We start from the raw sequence: 18,552 nt of genomic DNA, 5'->3' as shown, positions 1-18,552 counted from the left end.
GCAGGAATTTCAATAAAACAAAAGTCATTATTACACTCGTTACATATATATATATAAATATATAAAGAAACCATATATTTTTCCTATCATCAAACATTTTTTAAAAAGCGCCAAGGAGCGGAGTGGTACCAGAGCAAGTTTAGCGGGTGGAGAAGATCAGGTTTGTTGGCGATAGAAAGCATCTCCGTCTGCCTTTTGCTGCTTTTGTGGGTCCATGCAGACTATTTTGTTGACATGAAGGCTTTTAGAGAAACCTGAAAATGAAAAAGATTTGTGCGGATGTAGTGTAGGTTAGACAAGTTTTTTTTAGAAATGTGTACAAGTCAGACCACTACATCATTGATGAGCTGGCAGACAAGCAGAAAAGGGACGGGACAACTGTATAGTCAATCAGAACGCTATGGAAAATATAGATATATTTTGCCTTCATTGTCATACTGGTTTGAAATGTGTAAAAATAAAATGAAAAAAAGCTTTTAGCAACGTATTGCCCATTAGATTAGACTACATCAGATTAAACTACTAGGCTTTGCCTACTACATACCTGTCAACATTTAAGTTTTTGCCATACAAAGTTCGTTTATTATGCATTTTAAGACATGTATGACATACAAGAAAATCTGTGCGGAAAAACGCAAATTTGTCAATTATGGGTACCATCGAGTATACACCTACTATCACAAAACGGCAAATCAACCAAGTCAAACGCGGTAGCCTCTATCTCCGTATCGTTTTTTTCCTTGCAAACAATGCGAGTGGTTTGATGCTACTGTGCACATACATATGCCGCCTTGGATTTCATGTGGTAGTTATGTAGTGAAAGGAAGTCCGTCTCTTTTTAGAGAACCGGCTTTTTCGGCTCAACTCATTAAAGAGAGCCGACTCTCAAACGGCTCATTTGCTTTGATGCATTATATTACGAATTCTTATGTTGTATGAAGAAGTTAAGAAAAAAAGGAAGTATAAAAGGAGGAAATGAAAAAAGACAGGTTTGTTTGTTATCCTTTTAATCAGTATATTATTAACAATAATTTAATGCAGAAAAATGGATGAATAATTTGAATAAGAAAATGTATCGTTCTACTTCATTATATTTGCATGTGTTTTTTCCTTCTACAGTGAACGTCCAAGCTACTAATTTTTGAAATTTTTTATAATAAACTGCATTCGTGTCGAGCAACTCAATATCTCATCAGAAAATGTTGATTAACAAGATATATGATATAACGAAACACATGTACAATACAACATTTTATACTACATAAATAAACACGTTTGGGAAAAAAATATGGTGTAAGATTATTATGTGTTCTGTAAGGGAAAATGCGACAGTTTGTAAGGGCATGGAGCCATGGAGGTTGGCAGGTATGCTACTAAAACTGAGATTATATCTTTTACTGCCCTTTAGCGGCCAGAGTAAAAAAAAAGTTTTGTGGCATACTCAGAAACGAATGACGAGTTGGTTCAAATCATCAAACGGGTCTGGTCCGGCCCATGTGCAGTATTTCTGACATGTCTGTCCTTTGAATGGAAATGTTTTACGTTTACTTACATACAAAAGATGATACAAGTACTTTTAAAGTACAGCTTCTTGAAATTTAGTATATTTTAAATTGGGGCTGGACAAAAGGGACACACACACCCCTCCTTGGAGCTGTTCCTATGTTTTGATCGTATCGTGAAAAACCAAGTGGGAGGGGCCAAACGCATGAATGGAGTCACACTACAGTGCACAGCGCGACCATAGTTTGGACTCCCGCTTCGGGGCCCCTACGGCGATGTCACATTCTGGTCCCGAGCTGTGGTTCTGGTGTGTGAAGAAAGGTTGCTCCTAATTTCCAAGAGGAGTTTCAGAAGGATGGAGAGCGCGCCCATCAGCGGGCAGTCAATGACTGGCCGCCCTATGATCCCCACCATCCCGTCCATCATGTTCATCTTCGGGGTGGTGGGCAATGTTATCGCCATCGCGGTGCTTTGCAAATCGCGCAGGGAGCAGAAGGAGAGCACTTTTTACACCCTGGTGTGCGGTTTGGCGGTCACAGACCTCCTGGGCACTCTTTTGGCCAGCCCGGTGACCATTGCCACTTATGTGAAAGGCGCCTGGCCCGGGGGCGAGCCCCTATGTCAATATTTCGGCTTCACTCTCATTTTCTTCTCCCTGGCCGGTTTAAGCATCATCTGCGCCATGTCCGTGGAGCGCTACATGGCCATCAACCACGCGTATTTCTACAACGATTACGCGGATCAGAAACTGGCTGGATTAACGCTGCTGGCCATCTACGTGTCCAACGCGCTCTTTTGCGCGCTGCCTGCGTTGGGCTTCGGACGGGTTCAGAAGCAGTACCCGCAGACGTGGTGCTTCTTGGAATGGCGGAGCAACAAAACGAGCGACGCGGCTTTTAATTTCATGTATGCAGGCTACAGTTCGGTTCTTATCCTGGCCACGGTGCTCTGCAATGTGCTGGTGTGCGCAGCGCTCATGCGCATGCATCGGCGCTACGTGCGCAGAACTTCTTTGGGAACGGACCTGAGTCGCAGTGGCGCGGACGCGCGTAAAAGGAGTCGGAGTTTCGGACACCTGGCAGGGGCTGAGATCCAGATGGTCATCTTGCTCATAGGCACATCGGCCGTGGTGCTTATCTGCTCCATTCCACTTGTGGTGAATTTACGCGCACCTCACGCACGGCTGTTTACGCAAAACCAGCATACTCACCCACGCTACCGTTTAGCGCGTTAGAAAGTGGTCTCCAACCTTTTCTTTACCACCGGTTTAATGTCCGACAATATTCTCGCAGCCAGGCTCAATATAATGTTTATAATAATAATAAGCTTGAATCCACTGTGCAACCTACAAATCTAGATGACATAGGAAAAGTCATTAATCTCATCATCAATCATGTTCAACGATGTTTTGGCTGAACTCATTCCTATAATGCTCCATAATAACATTGTACGTGGCACTGTAAAAAAATGTGATGATGAGGTAAAATCATTTTTTGTTAACCACATTCCCTGTGGCCTAGTGTTCAAGATTTGGGGCTTTTACCGCTGTGACCCAGGTTGGACTCAAATTTAAAGAAGAACAGAAAATATTGACTCGAGACTAGTATTTTAGTCTACAGTTGTTTTATTTTGAAGCTAAGTCTGTGTACGTCATTAAACCGCTCCAACGATCGCATTAGATTTCCTTTTGTTATAAGTTTGCCACTTATGGTTTTAAACTTACACATGCTTATTTTAATTCTTATATATACCGTGGGGATATACCGCTCTGCGCATAAAAATAGAGTGCATGATAAAAATCTACCACTTTTTAATGTCAGTAGGTTGCCATGTATAAACCATTTTTGTTATTTCTGCTGTCTATCGTTGAATATTGTCCCTCATATCTGGATGTTAATATAAAACTTAAAGTAAAATATATAATTTACTTTTAAGTTCTTTACTGTTTGTGCCAGGATGACAGAAAATATCACAGAAGTGAAATTAATACATTTGAAATGAGTTAAAAATGAATCAATCCCTACAAAGATCTGATTGAATGCCAAAATTTGATTATTCAATTTAGACTTATCGATAGCACTAAATCAGCGGTGATAAATGGAAAGAGGGCCAAATAAATTTTAGCTACAAGCCGAAGGCCGGACTGATTGAATGTTAAGATTTTTAAAATTGTGCATAATGTAGTGCAGGGATCTCCAAAGTAATGCCTGCAGACACTAGCTAGCCCCATAAGAACAGCTCAGTAGCCCGCGGACAGGTTCTAAAAATAGCTCACCAGTGAAAGGTCATTACAATTGTCTAGTAAATTTGATTTCTAACTGACCTGATGTTTTAGTGGTTGACTTGACTTCCAATAAATACAACTTAGTAATAACTTAGTAACAGCACGGTAATAACAAGTTGTTATTTTAGAACTGTATATCAAAATGGAATCCATTCGCACCAAACAGAAACAAAAAATATCTCTGAGCTTAAAGAAAGTTGGTGACCCCTGGTCTGGTGAGCCGAAGCAAATCGACTGAAAAGCTAACAAATATATATTTCAATATGATCAGATAAATAAAGTATTTTTCTATGCTTCCGTCAGTAATCATAAATTCTCAACAGACTTAATAGACTAATTGACTTGCTATTAAATCCCCGTAACATGAACATGAAATGAAAGAAGTCGCTGTTATTCGGGCACCATCAGTAATTGAAAGTTTCTGTTTTGGCAAAAGTGGGATGATTTGACTTCAAATGATAAACATCATGATAGTTCTATCAGTCATTCATCATTTTTTTTTTAGAAATAAAAATTAAGTAGAATACAATAAAAGAAAGTGCGAAGATGAACCAAAAGCAAGACTTTCTTCAAGGAGAAATAATGTACAGTAAAAAGAAAAAAAGTTAGATAATGAATAAAATTCATCTCTGGGGCGGAAGAAAACTTTCTCGCAGGCCAGATGTGGGCCACACGCCTCGACTTTGACGTAGCTGCACTAAATTATTAAAACACCTTCTGTCAAATATATTTCCAAAAGAGCATTTTTCTATTAGTCCCAAATGTTGTCAAATTTAGTTAGATTAACACTAATTCATAAATGAATTTAATCTGGCGTAGATTTCTAATTTAACTAATACACATAAGGGAACATCCATCTATCTATCCATTATCTGCACCGCTTATCCTCAGTAGGGTCGTGGGTATGCAGGAGCTCATCCCAGCTATCTTCGGGCAGTGGGCAGGGGACACCCTGAACTGGTTGCCAGCCAGTCGCAGGGCACACAGAGACAGACAACTCACTCATTCACACCTAGGGACAATTTGAACCGGCCAATTAACCTGACATACATGTTTTCGGAATGTGGGAGGAAACCCACGCAAGCACGGGGAGATCATGCCAACTCTGCAGAGGAAGGTTCAATCTCATGACCTCAGAACTGTGCCACACATGCGCTAACCACTGCGTCGCCGTGCTGCCACATGGGAACAAATTTCTAAAATTGCAAAGTTGGACTAAAATGTAAGTATTTGCATCACTTATTAGAATCTCAAAAACAGCTATCATTACAAAATCATCAAAGCTCTGACGGCCAATCGACAAGCAATTTTAATTAGCATACCAATAAAACACATCCCCTGTCAGCAATACATTTGAATGGCTGTTGCTATAATCCAGTCAATGGAGTTCAATAATATGATAATATAGTCTATATACCAGCTCAGTAGCCTAGATGGTAAGGCGCCCGCTTTGAGACTGGGAGGTCGGTGGTTCGCGCCCCGGCCGAGTCATTCCTAAGACTTAAAAAGTGGTCGGCGGCGCCCTCTGTTGGCTGCATCGGCTCGCTACAACGGGTCAGGTGCAATCGACATTTCGTTCTGTGTACATTGATACACAGAATGACAATACAAGGAAATTATTATTATTATTATTATTATGATAAATTTTAATACAGGATAATTGATATAATGCAACACATCAAGAAAGTCCATGCAAGTACTATAAAACCCAATAATGTTTCACGTGGTAGACTGTAGTAGAACTCATAGTAACTGAGCAGAGCTAAATTTAACCTGCTTTCATGCAACCAACCTGAGGCAAAATTCAGCCAAGATAATCCCCCGTTTTCGTTATATGCAATATCCCCAAGGTGTATGTGTGTGGTGCCTCCTTTCAGATCTCTAAAACACAATGTGGGTCAACAGAGCAGTGTACCTGAATATATCTTCTCCACACGCTTTTTATCCCAATTTAAACAAAAGTGTGGCAACCCAGGGAATGAGGTATGTTTTACATGAGGAAAACACAAAACCACCCATCCATGTATTATCTGCACTGCTTATTCTCAGTAGTCACGGGGGTGCTGGAGCCCATCCCAGCTGTCTTCAGTGGGCAGGGGGACACGCTGAACTTGTTGTCAGTCAGTCGCAGTTGGACAACATATTCGCTCCTTCACAAATGGGGACAATTTAGACCGGCCAATTGACATGTTTTTGGAATGAAGGAGGAAAGTGGAGTGCACAGAGTAAACCCACACACAAATTGTTCCTCACTTAAATTCTATTTTTCGAACGGTCAACTGTGTCATTTATGTGTTTTTAATTGCTCACAGCTTCCACCAGCCTAGAGCCGTGGTGTACAATCCATTGTGGGTTACAATCCTAGGTAAGGCCGAGCTTAAAAAATTCCAGCCCGACCCAAAGCAGGTATTTAAGCCTAACCTAGCCAGAGCCCGATCAATTAACTTGATTTGCAGGATACAGCCTGGAGCTAACCAGAAATTTATGAAAAGTTGGGAGGAGGAAAGGCTATTAATGATAACAAATTAAAGCTTGCTTTTTTTAAGGAAATCTACTTGATGCTAAACAAGATGGTATAAACATTTACATCTTTTGTATTTCTGCAGAGTTTATCTTAACCGACAATTTTCCATTATTTGAATATCCTTTTAAGAGTTGACAGAAAAAATAAATGCCGTCCGTTACGGGTTGAAAACTGGTCCACAAACCACATTTTAAGCACAAAAGAGGGAGAGAGACAAAGAAGAACAACGAGAGGTGAATCTTTTTATTTTTTAAACAATAGTGAGAGAGACGCCCGGCCCAACCTGAACGTGATGATTGACATTTTGGCCCGACCAAGGGCTAAATCTGGGTCGGGCTTGCAATCGAGCTTGGGCCTAAAATCTTACCTCTGGTTACAAAATTAACTCCAATTCTAAGATCCACCTCCTCTTTATCCCGCAGTTTTTTTTAAATTTTCAAACGTGTTGAAAAGTTTCTCCTCCCTTCCCCGCCCGCAGGCTCAGGTCTTTCTGAACCAGCTCTACAAAACTCCAGTGGAACTACGCTTAGAAAAAAACCCAGACTTGACGGCCATCCGTTTTGCCTCATTCAACCCCATCCTGGACCCGTGGATTTACATCCTGCTCCGCAAGGCCATGGTCCGCCAGCTTGCCGAGAACATCAAATGTCTCTTCTGCAAGACAAGCGCCAGGACACAGGAGAAGATCAGCAATGGCGAAAACTTCCGACGCACGGATGCCGAGCCCCGACCCCTCTCAGAGAAAAACTCACACTGGCCGGTGTCCACCGGTGCTGCCAATGTAAGCTCCCGGGTTTTCTTTAAAGGTATTCCCGGATATAACTGTTTTTTTTTTAATTAGGCACAATAGTAGAGTTCCTCCCCACAATTATGCAAATCAATTTACAAAATATTCCTTGCGCCAGGGTTCTCGAAAAATGTAGTCTCAAAGTTGACCCATTGGCCTTGTTTGCTGGAGAGCTGAGACTTCATCAAGGTAATACTGTTAATGGCGAATCCCATTAACATGACATGTGAGGTGAGCACCAAAACAGAAATTGCAGTGAAGTTTCTCTGACCCTAAATTGATGGCCGATTTTGACAAAATAATGTCCCTGACAGATATTTCTAGAGGAAAAAAAACAATTATAGCGCTAGAGAAATAGATATAAAGGCATATTCATTTGTACCAGTGGGTGAAGCGAGTGTCCAGGATGAGGACAACTTGTCATTTGCGACAAAGAAGAGAGAAGGAGCGATCGTTTAAATTGTTAGGTTGTGTTTAATACCCTTCTTTTGCGATAGTGTTCGATCTAATTACCAGTTTATTGGTCGTGCGATTGTGAATTTTGTTGTTTTTTTTTGCCACATGTGTCACGTTTGGTAAAATTTTGTCCAGCAAGTACCCTGTAAGCATAGGGACTCCCGAGGGCTTTCTTGTTTTGTTTGCCCGTAGTTGGCGTTTGTTGGCTGCCCACCTTGTGTTTTTTGACTGGACAGCCCGGTGTTAGAGTCTGTTTTGTGGTTTTCCTTTGTTTGTTTGTGGCCGGCGTGGCGTCTGTCTCAGTTGCCACTTTTCGTTGTTGGTTCTCGGTAGGCCTTGCTGCTCACTGCGTGTTTTTTGGTCGCCTGCTTTTCGTTGATCGGTCGCGGTTAGCCCCCCGTGGCGGATCCCTTACAACACTTGTAACTTCTTCAACTAATTAACACATAAAACAATATGTTGATATGCAATACATCAGTGTTTCTCTGAAGATGTTAAAGCTCAGGATTACAAAGACAAGACATGGCGTCTTTAAAATGCATTATCTCAGAAAATCTATCCATCTATAAACCTTGGTCATTTCCCTCAAGAGGGGTGACCGACAGCAAGACAAACACATACAATAACAAGGAAAATAAAAAAGGGGAAAAAATACCAAAAAACACAAGCATTCATTTTTGGACCATGGCCAACGCAAATGCCGAAACACCCACAAGTTAGGCACCTCGGCACCCAAGTTGGTCATGCTTTCGGCCCTCCAGATGAAACGGGACACAAGAACGCGGCCATGTCACTCGGGTCAGGGTGACACAACACACTCTTTTTGTACAACAGCAGGGCCCGACAGCTTTCACTGGTTTACCCCTGCCGCGTCATACAGGTGCCCTCTCCATCCCTTAGAACGCGTCCAAACATCCCACTATCCTTTTACAACACCTCCCCACTCATTCCTATCACCAACATCTCAGAAAGTAATTGGAATATACTTATGAAATAGATACAGATTTCATGCTAACAATTTTCTATTTCGTCACATTTTGCATGTTTGAATATTTAAAATTACCTTTAACCCTCCCCAGGGAAAGGAGGCGAACGGGAGCTGCTGTGACAAAGGCAAGGCTGAAAATCTGTCTTTGGCTTCATCTTGTGAGCAGGACAATGTGGCCCAAAGGACAGAGGGGCTCAGGGACCCTCAAGGTTCCCCCGATAAGGACCCTGGCCTAAAGGTGTCACTCACTTCTGGAACCACTGAGGAAAAATGCATCTGAACATACACTGACTTCAAATTGGAGCCTTCAAGGAATGGAAGACATGGATTAGTCTTCAATCAGGAAGAGTAATGCTAAAACTCCAAACACTGGTCTGAAGTGCTGAATTTCTGAATGCTTTTAAAAATCCCACAGACCAAGAACCTTAAACATAAAGCTTGGGGGGCAATATTGGCCCACGGGCAATATTGATAATTTGAGGTATTTGTCCTAATATGACAGTTTAAAGTGGGGGTCAGCAACCTGCAGCTCTAGAGCCGCGTGTGGTTCTTTACCACTCCTTGGGGCTTTTTCTGAAATTTTTTAAAATAGAAAAAGATAGGGAAGGTAAATACAGTATATATGTATCCAATTTTGTGTGTGATGTATGTCATTACGATAAATATTAATCCCCTTTTACTCATGATTTAAACATGGCTTTTAATTTTTTGCAGCTTTTTTTTGTTCTGCCCTTTTTGCTCTTTCAAAAATCGGGGTTGCTGACCCCTGGTTTAAAGGTACAGTGTGTATTGTTAACTGCCTCCTAGTGGTAAAAAATATTATTCTTGAAAAAAATATATCCATATAAATTTTAAAGATAAGCAAAAGATCACAAACTATGATATGAATGTGCATGTTTTAAAATACTTGTAGGTCGAAAATATTTAACTTTAATTACATTCCACTAGCCCCACCCTGATTGTTGGCAATCCTGCTGCTGGGCGAAAAAATTATGCGGTTTGGTCACTTTGAGTCTAGTACTAGTTTTTAATCGTCCTTGTGCTTTGTAGCGCTTGTTTTTTGTTGCACTCTACAATACAGTAACAGCTTTTAGTGAAATAATACACACTGTGCCTTCAATGTGAGTGCACCACACATACTGTATCATGGAGTCATTTCTTACTGATTGTTTTTACATTATTTCTTGATGGAATTTTTTTTTCGATCTTTCTCAAGCTCAAGGAAAAATACAAATTATGGAGGCTCAAAGTGACCAAACTGCACCATTTTGCTTCTCGTTTTCTTTCCCAAGCCTTTCGCGAGCTTTTTGTATTTTTGTGGGGTACCTGTAGCAGCAAAATGACCAGCAATCACTTGAGCTCCCTCTAGGTGAGGCTCACGTTATGAAAAATAAATACAAATTTCTTCTCCCACGAGTATTTAAAATGCACATATTTATCATAATTTATTTATTTTTGTTTATTATTCAAATCAATGTTGTCGTTTCCTAATGAAGGCTTTTTTTACCGCTAGGAGGCACTTAAAAATACACAATATCCCTTTAAAGATATTTCGGAACAGATTTAGCGCGACCTCACCCTAACCCTAGCTCCGATGACCCCCAAGTAAATTGAGTTTGAGACCCTTGCTATGGACAGTCAAACTTCAAGCTCAATTTGGACAATAGGGAAAATGATTATTTGTCAGTTTTTTTGTTAGCTTGAAGCTAATTCCTGATTTAGATGTTAGCATTGAAGGGACAACGACTTTACTGTTTGCATTCTGAGATGTAACAAACTTTCTTTCGTGAACAAAGTTGAATGTTTCTGTTTTGATCTGTGGCAAAAAAACAAAACAAAAGAAAACATGTATGGGCTTGTTTTCATCTGTACATTTTTCAGTAAGCAGCTATCTTCTGGTTAGGATGTTAGCAAAATGTTTAAAAAGAGGCTACCTTTCAGATATAAGGGAGTGGTAGTCATTTTGTGGTGTAAAATCAATGAAAGACTCAATAAAACCCAGCTGGAATTGTGGAGAAGGAGATTAATTTTGTTTATTTGCGTATGAATTAGCTTGCGCGACTGATAAAACACTTCTATTGTAATTAAATGGCTAAATCAGAAGTAAAACTTACTCTAAGAAAAGTGAACCTTTTAGTGGTTGGCATTTGAAGGTGCCTTTTGTGACAAAATCACAAAAAATAATACATCGTATTGTTCGAAAATTATGGGTCGTGTGAAAATGTCCTTATTTTCAAGGAAAAAAACACTTTTTTCTTCAAGAAGATCACATTTAACAAATCAGAAACGCACCCAATATATTGTCAATGTGGTGCAATGTGGTCATTTAATATTTTAGCTGCAGGATTTCGGTTTTTAATCCAATATCTACATAGTTGTATAGAGGCCCACTTCCAGCAACCAGCATTCCAGCAGTCTAATAGTACATTGTGTTTTCTATATTGCCTAAGAAGGCCAATGGATGATTTGAAAACCCTTGTCCAAGGATCTTAGCACACCTGGAAACAGTTTAGCTGGTTAGATAAGCGATAAAACGGACCCCCCCTTTAAGCTAGTAGAGTATCTGGAGCACCACATTTGTGGGTGTGATTCAACTATCACAACGGCCAGAAAAAGAGATAGCTTTCATGTGAAACTCGACAGTCTATTGGTGTTCTAAGAATTGAAGGCTAATCCATGCAAGAAATTGCCAAGAAACTGGCAATCTCCTACAACAGTGTGTACTACTCCCTTCAGAGAACAGCACAAACAGGGTCTAAACAGAGTAGAAAGAAAGTCAAGTCAAGTCAAGTCATCTTTATTTATATAGCCCTAAATCACGAAGAGTCTCAAAGGGCTTCACAGATTATTACACTATATTACACAGACTATTTTTCAGCCGACGAGAAGAGTAGGTTATTCATATGCTATGGAGTAGAAGTGAGTTTTAAGTTTAGATTTAAACATTTCCACTGAGGTTGCAGATCGGATCTCAGGGGGAAGAGCATTCCACAGCACCGGTGCCCGGATGGAGAACGCTCTCGAACCAGCAGAACACTTCTTTGCTCTTGGGATCACCAGAAGACCGGCACTCTCAGATCGTAGGCTTCGGACCGGGAAATAGGGGCAAATCAGATCTGAAAGATAAGAGGGAGCAAGTCCATGTATGATTTTGTACAATACTAAGAGAACCTTGAAGTCACATCTATGGCTAACTGGGAGCCAATGCAGGTTAGCCAAAATCGGTGTTATGTGATCGTACTTTTTTGTCCTAGTTAAAAGCCTCGCTGCGGCATTTTGTACCAGCTGAAGAGACTTGATTCTAGACTTCGGGAGACCAGAGAGTAGTGCATTACAGTAATCGAGACGGGAGGTAACAAATGCATGAATTATAATTTCCGCATCAGACTGAGACAGTATTGAACGGATTTTAGCAATGTTACGAAGATGGAAGAAAGCGGTTCTAGATATTTTCTTTACATGCATTTCAAAGGATAGTTTAGGGTCAAATATGACACATAAAAAGAAAAGAAAAGTAGGAGGCACAACGAAGAAACAGTACAAGTACATTAGAGTCTTAAGTTTGAGTAATCGATGCCTTACAGGTCTTCAACAAGCAGTTTGGTGAAATAGTACCCGCAAAACACCCGTGTCAACTTCTGCAATGAAGAGAACACTCTGAGATGCTGGCCTGCAAAGCCTTATGTGAGACTGTCCCAAAAAATGATAGAGATTAATATGGGCAGAAAAAAACAGGCATTGGACAACTCATTTGATAAATTTAAGTGTGACTTGTTCATGGAAGATACAAATTGGGGTGACCCAAAACATTTGAACAGTAGTGTATTTATCAAACAAATCATGACACATTATTGATATACTCCTAATGCATAAATGCTAACTGTTAACTTAATGTTCTGTTGGTGGAATGTTGTTTTACTGTCCGCTTATGATCACAGTAAACAGAGTTTGTTTATTTTTAAAATTGGGGTGTTGTATAACCCCCCAAAATTAAAACAATATTTGTGCCTTTGGTCTTATATAATAACTGTTATTTGCCTTACTGTATAAATCTTTGCTTTTGTTATTGGGTTCAAATCGACAATTATTCTAGAAGAAATAAAGAAATCACTTTTTTGAGACTCAAGTAACTGGAAAAGGCATTCATTTTCTGCAATACCTTGGGACAACCCTTTTTGGACCATACTCTAGATGAAATCCAAATCAAAACAATTACAGGGGCCAGTTGATTCATGTTTTTTTGGTCAGCAGCAGGAAAAGGGATCCTGCTGGGAACTGTTTTGTTGCAGATTCTATGGTAAGATGAATTTCTATCTGAGATCTTACTGCCGTCTCACAATTTATGTGCAGATTACAGTTTTATTTTTGCCCCTGGACAGCAACTGTTGTATTTCATTACGATCTCATAATATTTGAATTATCTGAAGAAGGTATAAAAGATTCCAGTTATGACACCTAATCATTTACATGTGACTGCCGGGAATTTTTTTTCCACATGTGGCGCGTCTGTGCTGCGTTTTCAAGATTTTATCCGATCACGTATACAAAGAACGGCAGACAAGACATACCACGTGTTGAGAGACGATGTTTTGAATGCCATGATGTTTATGAAACTTCCCAATTTTTGTCATCCAAAATAACATACTATACTGTACATACAAATTTGGAGAGAGTTTTTTTGGTTGTTGGTCAAGGTCTTAATTACTAAAGGGACTCAAACCTGGCATAATAATGAAAGACAGCAGGAATTACATGCATATGGCAACCTGGATGGCAATGGCAATGATCCAACGCAGTGTGCTGTCTGAGCAGTCAAAATAGTCTTGGGATAATAAGGAACCGGTTAAGGGGGATTCGGCACAGGTGTGTCCTGTTCCACACGCGGCTGTTGCCTTCTGGGGGAAGGTATCGTGTTAGATCCTGACATTAGGCATGTTTTATAGCATTTTTTCAAGAAGAATTCAAGTAAATGAGCACAGCTGCGGCGGCTTAATTGGCGCCAACAGCCCGGACAGCTGATTGGTGGACACTCCCTTTTTAAACCCCCGGCTTCCTCTTGGTGACTGTCAGATCGTTGCGAACTGTTGCATTCTGCTTAGTGTGCATTCCTGTCTGACTCCGTTTTTGCTAAGCCGTTTCCTGCCTGATCTTTGTTACCGACCCGTTTCCGGACCTGATTACGCCCGTTATGCCTACCACCTGTTACCTGACCTGTTTTGCCCCATTACTTGCCTGCCTCCTGCCAATGACCTCGTTTACGAACACGACGTCGCCTTTGATCTCCAGCCCCGGCCAACGACTCACTATTCCCGCCTGTCTCCGTCCGACAAGGAAGTGTCACTTCCGCCTCGCTCGCTCCTGTTTTCCGTCAGCCCTCGGATCAAGCAAGCAAGCCTTTCTCTCCCTCTTTTATTAATAAAACTGAGAAAACGAGCGCTATTGGGTCCCGTCTCTGTTCCTGGTTTGTGACAGTAAAAGCACACCACACAATTACACACTATATATCAAGTACCATTAAGGCGTAGGCTCTCCTCCAAAACAACGACTAGTAATTTTAAATGAAACTGGTATATTCATTTGAAGCTCATTTAAGTTATTGACATTAAATTGAATGTTCTAATTCTGGATATTGACCATCAATTGGCCGCCAGAGGCCGCCGTTGAGAATACCCTATAATACATAATTCCCAGATGCGCATAATCTGTGAAAAACTGGATTACACTTTACAATGTCAAACAACAGCGATCAGATGATAAAGGTGCTGTATCTGAGCTAGATCAGGAGGTTACCTCTGCTACTGGTGCGGGAGAAAACCCCTACCCATATAAATTGCTTGGAAAGGGAAAGGGATGGGCATTGCCAGGCTGTACCTGCCCAAGACACACCACAGAAAATGGTGCCGCGACGACCCTGGTGGTTAGGGGGTTAGGCTGGTAAGGGGATCCGTGAACCATGATAATCTAATGTAGAAATATTTGGCAGACAACGCAAATTAAGGCTTGCTTTAAAAACAAAAAAGGAATTATTCTATATCAAGCAAATTTTTGTTTTCTTTCAAATAATAATTTACAAGACGAATAATCCATTTTTTTTTCTAATATGACAAAACTTTATTTTAATAGTAATTAGTATTTTTTGCTATGTCAATATTTTCTTTAAGTATACTCTTAACAGTAATATCAAACTCCAGCACTTCAAACAGTTTTGAATTTAATGATTGACGGACAAATAATTTGAGTTTTTATCATGCCGATTATGTTAAAGAATATATTTCACATCAATATGATTGCATTAATCTGTTTTGAAGTGAATCCAATAAAATAACTATAAAACCTAATTAATATCAACTTTTGTGAATCCACACTGAAGCGATTCAGGGAAATAACATGGATCGCAACTTGTAGGGCACATCATGAACAGTAAATTTTGGATACAAGCTGCCATTTTTTATTGCTACATTTAAAAAGGCTTTAACTACAGTGTGGCTTTTTCTTTTTTTTCCGTGGCGGAAAAACATTTTGACTAGTCACAGTAGATCAATAAAATGAATGAGTAGTTCAAAGAGATTGTATGATTATTTACAACTTCCATTATTGGAAACAGTGCGGCACCGAAGGCGTCGCAATTCAAACATGTTTGATAATTTTAGTGCACCCAATTCTTCCAGTGTGCATGGGACAGAAGAAAACGGTGAGCTACCCTTTTCCATCATGCATGTGGTCTAAATACAAACCACCGCGGTGACCTCTGAAAACATTTATGATGCCCTTCTAGAGAAGAAGTAAGGCGATGTTTTTGTCAACATTATTAATATAATACATGAAGGGTTTGACGGTACTTTATTCGATATTAACTACGTTCTCACAATATTTCAATTTCCCCCCTAATATCAAGTCCTTATTTTGTACATCCGAATTGAACAGCAGAGGAAGCTATCTATCAAATTGCTTCTCTTCTCATTCTGTATCACATTTGTATTGCACAAAGACAAAATTGAGTTGCTGTTGTGCAATCCTGCACTCAAGTTTGTTTTCCCCCTCTCCCTCTTGCATGCCCTTAAATGTTTTGGTTGATCGCTTCCTGGTTCTCATTCCCACTCCAGACCGGGTGTCTCTTGTTCTGATTAACCCCCTATCACACCTCTCCCTCTTCACAGTTCAAGCTAGTTCTTGTCCTATCTTGTCTCGCCCTAAGCTATTTTGCCACAGCCTTGGTAACGAACCCTTGCCGCCATTCTTGACCACAAGCACCGCCTGCCGAACCCTTGGACTGTCGCCTTTCCTAGGTGAGGTTACCGGATCACCGACCCCTTGCCTGCATCTCGGATGTTGCCTTGCCCCCGCTTCCTTTGCACTGAATTCGGTCTGAATAACACCCTATCGGTGTATATGTGTGATTGTGTGTGGGTTTGTATAAATGGGTATGTGTGAAGTACATTGTAAAGAGCTTTGGGAGGTCTTCAGTGACTTAAAAACATCTTTATGAAATGCTGTCCATTTACCATCTGCCATTACTGCACTAATTTGTGTTTGTGTGCTGTGCTACCGCATAACCCCGAGCAGGTCCTCAACATGCAGCTTTTAATCAGGTGCACTCTGTAGACGGAAATTACAGTAGTTATAGTACATGAGTCCTCATAGTGTCAATTTAAAGTGGAAGGACCAAAGTTTCTCACAATACTCTAAGCTCATCCCCGGCCTTTTATTAGCGATCCGACAGATTACTGCAAAAAGAGCAAGCAAACACACTTAAGATTATATCAACAAAGAGACCAACGGGCCCATTATTGCACATTACAGCCCCTGTCCGATGCATCACACAGATAAGACGACTCGAAACGGATGCAAACATCTGAGAAGGAAGTTTCTCTGCTGGGATAATAAACAGTCATAAGCGCAGAATCCTTGCAATTACACTTAATAAATAAGCAATGGTTTAACATAACCAGGAAAAAAAAATCCTGCAGGCTCTGGGAAGACACCACATGAGTTCAATTCAAGCGTCATTTCGTGATGTAAATATGGTGGACAGTACGCTCCCTTCCACTTGTGAGGAATTTGATATGTTTTCAGGTAATTCCATGAGCAGATGGCCGTTAGCTCGGTGGCTGTGTGAGGAAGTGCGACGAAACCGAAAGCAACTGACCGTGTAAGCTTAAGGAGCATTTTTTTTCAGGTTTTAGCATTGGCATTGATGAGCAATATGAGCCCAAGTGAAGATGAAAAACTGGAAGTATCAGCAATGGCCGTTTCTGTCATTCTTGCTGTAATTTGGCATAGTGCAAAGCCAGTGGCGGGCCGAGCATTTCACACCTAGGTCTTCAGCAGGCTTAATTATTCCAACCCTCAATAAACTTTTTATGGCAAAAAAAAATACTGCAGCTACAGGAGCAGGACGAATAGAAAAACATCAATAATTAGCTCATAAAACAGCAAAAGTATTTAGAAATATAGCCACATTTTACTCATCAAACATTTTTTTGTTTGTGCACAAAATCCATCCTCCTTTCTTTCCTCAAGATATCAATTATTTGTCATAGGAGCTTTAGTGCATCTCAGTTCCATCAAGAAGTTATTTTCTATCGCCATCGAAGCTGAGGCTGACAGTCGAGCCTGTCCTGTTGTATTTCTGGAATACGTTTTTATGGGACTCATGGCTGAAAAAATTACAAGCTGTGGACATGGGAATACGGTATTTTTCTTCACGCATTGTTCCAAGAATTCTGTTACCGCTCCTAGCCAATCTTAGTTTGAGGAAACGGTGACGGTTTGACGGTCCCATAGCAGGCGCTGTTTCTCCAACTCGGAATCTGATTCGCTAAACCAACAGCTTTAACGAACACTTATACTATGTCGTAGGGCCTTCACAAGTCTGTCAAGGCCTTAGGGCAGATTACTGACCCTGACAACAAGCAATGTGAATGGTTAAATGCTTAAATATGAAAGCACTCATTTGGAAGCAGCACAACTAGGGAGAAGCAATAAAAATAACCTGACGGACAACGTATAATTATTGATAATTATTAATGGACGAAACCACATTACATGATCTAGATATATTTAAGGCCAGCAGAGAAGGCCTTGAAGACCCTAACAGCAAGCCAATGAGCACACCTGCAGCTATATATATTTACTTCTTTTGTGTCTCTACAGAAAGTCACATGTTCACCCCTCCTGGAAGCAGTGACGAATTTCCCAGCCTACCACGCTTTCCCTGCCAATGTATGGTAACTTCGTGATTTTTGGCCTGCTCTGCTGAAGAGTTGAATGCAACGGCCTTGAATATCTAATGTCTTTATTCCAAACAGGCATAGTCGCATATTACAGTGTTTCTCAATCTTTTTAAGCCATGACACACAAATTTAGAAGCACACTGTCCGTCAAAAACGTTTTTTTCTTGTTTTAAAGCGACTGTGTGTAATGATTGTTGCTCCCTAGTGGAAGAAAAAACGTTAACTCTGCAAAAAAAAAAAAACATTGATTTGAGTGATAGGCAAAAATAAAGGAACCATCATACTAATGTTAACTGTCCAGCACTTGTTTTTTAACTTTCCAAAGAAATTTGTATTTCTTTTACATAGCGGAATCAATACCTGGTAGTCCCTGCCTTGTTCGTCTGGCATCTTGCTGCTCAATGTGCTTATATGGCACTGGTTTTTATCTGCATTAGAGAGTGCAGGGCCATCTACTGGTCAAATATTACATAACGCACCTCAAAGATTGAATTATCATGTTGCCCAAATTGACAGTATGAAGTTTTTATTTATGATTTATGGTTACCCTGGGTCAGGAGGTAATACAAGTTATTCATTTTGGTTAATATATATATATATATATATATATATATATATATATATATATATATATATATATATATATATATATATATATACTGGACTGTCTCAGAAAATTTGAATATTGTAATAAAGTTCTTTATTTTCTGTAATGCAATTAAAAAAACAAAAATGTCATACATTCTGGATTCATTAAACATCAACTGAACTATTTCA

The 18,552-nt window shown here is 40.1% G+C and overlaps 1 protein-coding gene across 1 annotated transcript; it reads left to right on the top strand.

Moving 5' to 3' along the window:
• The first annotated feature begins 1,752 nt into the window (after positions 1 to 1,752).
• Positions 1,753 to 12,668, top strand: ptger4a (prostaglandin E receptor 4 (subtype EP4) a). Its single transcript, XM_088336293.1, has 3 exons — positions 1,753 to 2,659; positions 6,790 to 7,092; positions 8,634 to 12,668. Exons 1-3 carry the CDS (start codon positions 1,859 to 1,861, stop codon positions 8,820 to 8,822), a joined length of 1,293 nt encoding a protein of 430 aa, XP_088192419.1. The 5' UTR covers positions 1,753 to 1,858; the 3' UTR covers positions 8,823 to 12,668.
• The last annotated feature ends 5,884 nt before the right edge of the window (positions 12,669 to 18,552 follow it).

Source organism: Urocampus carinirostris, chromosome 5 (assembly GCF_059441175.1).
Source record: "Urocampus carinirostris isolate Australia breed hairy pipefish chromosome 5, RoL_Ucar_1.0, whole genome shotgun sequence".
NCBI lineage: Eukaryota > Metazoa > Chordata > Actinopteri > Syngnathiformes > Syngnathidae > Urocampus > Urocampus carinirostris.
Note: the sequence above shows the minus strand (reverse complement) of the source record. Positions and strands in the feature narration are given on the sequence as shown.